The sequence below is a fragment of the Frankliniella occidentalis genome, unplaced genomic scaffold, assembly GCF_000697945.3.
Source record: "Frankliniella occidentalis isolate FOCC.00 unplaced genomic scaffold, Focc_3.1 Scaffold265, whole genome shotgun sequence".
NCBI lineage: Eukaryota > Metazoa > Arthropoda > Insecta > Thysanoptera > Thripidae > Frankliniella > Frankliniella occidentalis.
In genome coordinates, this window is record NW_026267391.1 from 153,111 (window position 1) to 158,750 (window position 5,640).

General features: G+C 49.9%; 1 protein-coding gene across 1 annotated transcript; it reads right to left on the minus strand.

Annotated features, from left to right (window-relative positions):
- Nucleotides 1-83: 83 nt before the first annotated feature.
- On the minus strand, nt 84-5,136 carry LOC127750823 (glutamic acid-rich protein-like). The gene is made up of 3 exons (XM_052273360.1): nt 5,079-5,136; nt 289-566; nt 84-191 (listed from the first exon to the last, which is right to left on the minus strand). The coding sequence occupies exons 1-3, from the start codon at nt 5,134-5,136 to the stop codon at nt 84-86; spliced, it is 444 nt and encodes a 147-aa protein (XP_052129320.1).
- Nucleotides 5,137-5,640: the final 504 nt, after the last annotated feature.

The following is a 5,640-nucleotide window of genomic DNA, read 5'->3' on the forward strand; positions in this document are numbered from 1 at the left end:
CATAACTAGAAAGAAACTACTGTTGACCAGGCGTGCACAATTACATCACCTTCTCGTCAGACATCATGAGCGCCATACTGCACCTATCGGTTCCTTGGTGAATCGCCGCCGTCGGTGAGCATATTCGCAGCTCGTCGTCCCGACACCTGGCCACGTCCGATTCTGACATGAGCAGGTGGACCGAGAGATCCCTATTAACAGCAATGTAGTCCGAGTCGGGTTTATAGAATGAGAACACGTCATGGTTACCCGTGGCGTTGATCTTATAAGGCCATCTTCTTCTTTTACGTTGTCAGCATCTGTAGAATCATGTTCTTTTAAGTCTTCATTCTGAGCACTTGTATCATCATCTTCGTGGTCGTCTTCATTGTCTGCAGGTGGGAAATCATCTTCTTCGTCGTCTTCCTCATAGTCTGTAGGCGTGTCACAATTTTTTTCGCTGTCATCATCATCTTCCCTGTCCTCTCCATCGTCTCCATCATTGCTGTCTTCATTTGTTGTTGGCGTCTCTTCCTCTTCCTCCTCTTCCTGTTGTTGCCGCTGTCCCGTGGTGGTATCGTCGTCGTCTGTCGTGGTGGTATTGATGAGTGTAGATTTGAGCCGTTATATTAACCGTTGTCAGTTCCACAAGCTTTTTAAGTACATCATGCTGTCCTACTGCAGTTAAGGTTAAATTTAACCAAGATGCTTGTTCCTGTCCCAGGCGGGTTAGTATTTTCTCATGCGCAACCATTTGTTGGACTTGCTGATCTACTCGTTTTCTGTTATTAGCCCCCATAAAACCGAAAACATCCAAAAAATGTTAGAAACAAAATTTAGAATGGCGCGCTTTTTGCGCGAAACAGAGCGTTCAAAGCGAATTGGGTTGTCAATAACATCTGTTAGGAGATTTAAATTTAAAATTTGATCATTTATGTTAGTTTCCATGACATTAATTTTTAAAGTTACGTTTTGAATATAGTTGGCCAAATTTTCAGACAAGTCGACGCCAAGATCTGCTCTGTTAAAAGCGTAGTCATGCAATGCAAACAGAATGTCTATTGCCGCCGATAAATCATTGAGGCGTTCCGTGATAGAGGGATCGACCGCACTACGACGAGTTCTCTTGAAGAGAGAGAGCTGCGCAGATGAATGGGGATTGGCGGGGCAGACATTGGTTCATACGGAGATTGTATCGTGTGAGCATACACGGAGCGGAAAACGGAGGGAGAGAAAATTTCCGCTAGTTCTGTGCTTGGAATACCGTAGCAAGAGTGATTTAACCAGAGGTATGCCCGATTGTCGAGGACATACCATTCAAATCCACCGAGGGTAAAACGGGGAGCCAAAGCGCGTGCATCCAGTTCGTTTTGCTCCGTATTGGTCATCGAACGGACCAGATGGCGTATAATACTAGCGTCATAATTGGGACGGTCTACATTTAAATCGTCTCTTTGGAGAAAATCGAAAGGATTAACGTATTCAGGGACAGATTGAATAGAAGCGGGGTCCGCGGTGGGGATGGGGCTGAGGTCTGGATACAGAGGGGCCGCCGTAGAGGTGGGGGCGCGACGGGGGATATCCGAACGCGGCTGGTCACCCACCTTCCGTGAGTGGTGACGTAAGGGGGAAGGGGAGAGAGAGACGGCGAGCGAGAGGGAGAGAGACATTAGTATCTGGAGGCACTCGTTTTGTTAAAAAGTTGAGCCCAACGTTTCGGAAATATGTCTTGTGGTTTGTATTCTTTGTTTTTCAGCAGGGTTTAAGCTAGTCGTAATTCGGCACGTCGATAATAAGTAGCCACCGTAGAGAATGTAAACTCGTCAATGTTTCGTCTTGCGTCTGGTATATTGGGACGAAAATTGTGGCGTCCGTACAGGTAGTCATGTTTGTACACGGCTGGAACCGTGGCGTTGCACGCCGCCTACGCTCTGCTGCTGCTGCAATGTGGAAATCGTGGATCTGTTTTTCCGTAGCTGCCGTTGCGTCAATTAAAATCTCAAGTTCTTTTTTTATGTGTTGTCGATGAGACAACCCGCTGTGCACCGAGGGCAGCAGCTCTTATTTTCTGCAACGGATCTGTGAATTTTTTGATTGATGGCATTTTAATTACGATATCCCATTCAGCCAGCGAGCGGTGCCTGCCGGACCCTGCTCATCACTTATGCTTTGTCAACTCAAATGTGTACATAGTACACATTAAAGAAAGTGTACATGGCATGTATGCTTTAATTAATGTGTACATAGCCATGTACACATTAAAGCATACATGCCATGTACACTTTCTTTACTGTGTACCATGTACACATTTGAATTGACAGAGTGGCCTTAGCCGCGAACCGTACCCGGGCCAAAAAGGCCTGCGCGCTCTCGCCGTTCTTCTACAAGCACGCGCGTAGCCTCTTGTGGAGAGTGATAAGAGACTCAACAGGGTGAAAACGTGCAACCAGGATCCTCTTGAATTCCTGAAAATCGGACCGATGACGTCAGCAGGGCGTATGCACACGATTGCTGATCCGTGATTACCTCCACGGCCAGGTGACAGATGTGGAGGGCCTTGTCGGCAAGGCACCCGTGCAGGTCGTCGGCGGACAGCAGCATGTGTGCCCGCGTGGCTGGGTTGACGGCCAGATACGGTTTCTCTGTCTGATAGTAGGTGAACAGATCGGACGTAATGTTGGGTTTGAATGGCCAACTTATCGCCTTGTAAACAACAAAGGACCGCGCGTCATGCACAAGGGGAATATGAATATGTAAGTAAACAGTCATGTTAACAAGTTGTGGAGAGACCTTTATAGAATTATAATAATATGGCAAATTTTCTACCTTCGCGGGAATAGGGAGTGCCAAACCTGCGGGGACGTGCTCGGCCAACGTGCCCAGAATTTTTAATAATTAGTGTGGTTCCACGAAAATGGGGCTAAGAGTGTGGTCCGTTTCCGCAAATAAGCCCTAGTCCGGGATTACCGGAATTCGCGTAATTATGTCGTCATAAAAGTCAACTTCCTCGCCCTTCTTAATTATCGTAAGATACTTGTACTTAATTTCTAATTGCACAGACGCAGCCTCACATATCGTTTTATTAGCATTAATTCCGAATGCAATTACGAATTCCGTTGGCGCGTCCGTTGATCGCATTTCGCTGTGTTTAAGTACCGACACCGGAGCATCCCCTGTAAGAAAGGAGAATTACGCCAATAAAATATTGAGTAATCAAGGTGTGGTTGCATGCGGAAAATGTTCGGGTCCCGAAACGTGCCAACGAGTCTTATTATACCCCAAATTATTACGATTGCATTTGTTATTGAAATACCCCACGGTGTTTGAACGGCCCTGTACAAAACGGCCATATGCGTCTCGGCTTGCTGGGCGATTTGGTTAACCCTGGTGAGGGACGCACCTGCCTGTTCGATGCTGTTGTTTGGTGTCCCGGAGGGCGTCCTGCAGGACGGCTTGACCTTCCGGGGACAGGGCGATGGGCAGCAGGTTTTTATGAAGTTCGATGGCCGGAACGTGTGGTAGAATGACGGCGTCGGTCTCGAGGGCTTGAGACGCGAAGTTGCTGCCAGCCAGGAGGAGGGCACCGTCGATCGCCGCAGCCGCTCCAGCAGGGAGGCGAAGAATGCCTGTGCGGGGCAAGCTGGACATCTCTGCAGGAAGGATGTAGGGTGCTCCGGTAAGTCCTGTAACGGTCAGTTTGGCAGGGCGTGGCAGGGAGAATACCCAGTCGCGCCCGTGACGGAAACTGAGATACCGGGCCCGAGGATGCAGGGTGTACATCGGCGTGCATTGCCGCTGCACATCCTCGACGCTGGAGACCAGTAGGGCGTAGGCGCAAGATTTTTGGTCTGTGATGGCCTCGACGGCCGATGACAGATGTGTAATTCTGTATCGGCGAGGCAGCCGCGGAGGTCACTGGCGGTGAGAAGCAGGTGCGCCTTTGTTGCAGGGTTGACGGCAATGAATTATTTTTCACTCTCGTAGTTAGAAAACAGGTCCGTTGTGATATATCATTGGCCTGCTGCTCCGGATGCAGCGAGGCCTGGGCACCCTCCATATCTGATGGAGATTGCACACTCGCATCGCTAACTGCAGCGACTCGGAAAGAAGCCTCTCTAGGCTGTACCGCATCGACCGAGGGGAGACACTCGAGAGACACTGCAAGAGGGCAAATATGTGGTCCTCCTTTGTACTATTTTCTCATTGAGGCGTATTCATCCGGGGATTGGGAGGTCCGACACACATGGATTGTCATAACACTTTTATTCACACACTTTTACTCACACAACACTGGGCCTACCTTTCACTGGACTGCCGGGAAATTTATCTACGTAGATATTGAGAGGGGCGGCTGGACCGGCACCGCTTCCATTAACGAGCGCCCTAATACTCGGGTCCCAAGAGGTACCATCTAATTGGCATCTACTCTGCGCGCTCTTAGTTTGAATTAGTTTCGTCTTAATTTTTAGCTGCTTCGATTCCAAGCGCTGATTCTGAATCTCCAGTACAAAACCGTACTGATTCAGCCCCTCTAATCCAATAATACCATCCGCACCCACCGCGAAATCTGTCGCGGACACAAGAAACGACATCGGAAAACAAACATCTTTATGGCACAATTCTAACTCAGTCCTCCCTACCACTGGAATGGGAGTGGAATTAATTGCTCTCAAATTATCTATAATTTCAGGTACGAAAGTTCTAGCACTAGAACTTAGCAGCAAATTTACTGCTGCCCCACTATCAGCGAGAAACACTAACTTACGGTTACCTGTCGTAAAAACGACCAGGTTACCGACTCCCCGCCCTTCCATAGTCTCAAGAGTACTTAATACCGGCCGCGACCTCTGGCGGGTCTGTAGGTACGGCCTCTGGGAGGGGGCGCCTGCATGTTGGAGCAGGAGCACGCCGCAGCAAATCTCCTACTGAGACCGGGCGACAGGCTGCGACTCCGAAAACGAGTTTGAATGGGCCTACCACGCCAACCGGTTCCTGCCTGGCCGCCTCCACGGCTGCCACGCCCGGACCCGCGACCTGCACCAATACCACGAGCCTGGCCGCGCTGATTAAGGCGGAGCCAAGGGGTGACACGAGCCAACCTTCGCTGAGGGCAGGAATTAGACCAATGTCCAGGTCTATTGCAAGTGAAGCAGACATTACCTCTGGATGGACCTGCTTGCTGGAATGCTGATGGACCTTGGCCGACGGCTGCTACGGGTGGCGGGTTGCCTACCTCCAAGGCGCCTGCAACGCGTCCTGCGCCCTCCCTGCGGTAATTAGCTTCATCCACCGAAGCTAAACTTTCTTCCTGGGCAAATTCTAATGCCTGGTCCACTGTTGCTGGATTTCTAGCTGCAGTAAAGCGACAAATGTTACTCTGCAGCCCGTACAAGAATTGACTAATCCTTGACTCTCCATATTTTCCTTTTTAAAGAGGTTTTGCTCCGGGGTGCCTGCTGGACCCTGCTTGTCACTGATGGCCTTAGCCGCGAGCCGTACGCGGGCCAGAAAGGCCTGTACGCTCTCTCCGTCCCTTTGCAAGCACGCACGAAGCCTCTTATGGAGAGTGATGAGAGATATATCGACTCGGTTCAAAACAGAGCCGACCATCGGCGTTTGTGAACATTGCCCATCGTGGTAGCGTGTCCGCCTCGTCTGCCC

Bases quoted from the DNA above. Each gene is read 5' to 3' on its own strand.
- LOC127750823 (XM_052273360.1), bottom strand. From the start codon at position 5,136: ATGTCTGCTTCACTTGCAATAGACCTGGACATTGGTCTAATTCCTGCC. The intron at 567-5,078 runs GTTGGCTCGTGT...CCACCACGACAG, and splicing joins AATTCCTGCCCTCAGCGAAG to ACGACGACGATACCACCACG. The intron at 192-288 runs GTAAAAGAAGAA...TGCTGTTAATAG, and splicing joins ATTCTACAGATGCTGACAAC to GGATCTCTCGGTCCACCTGC.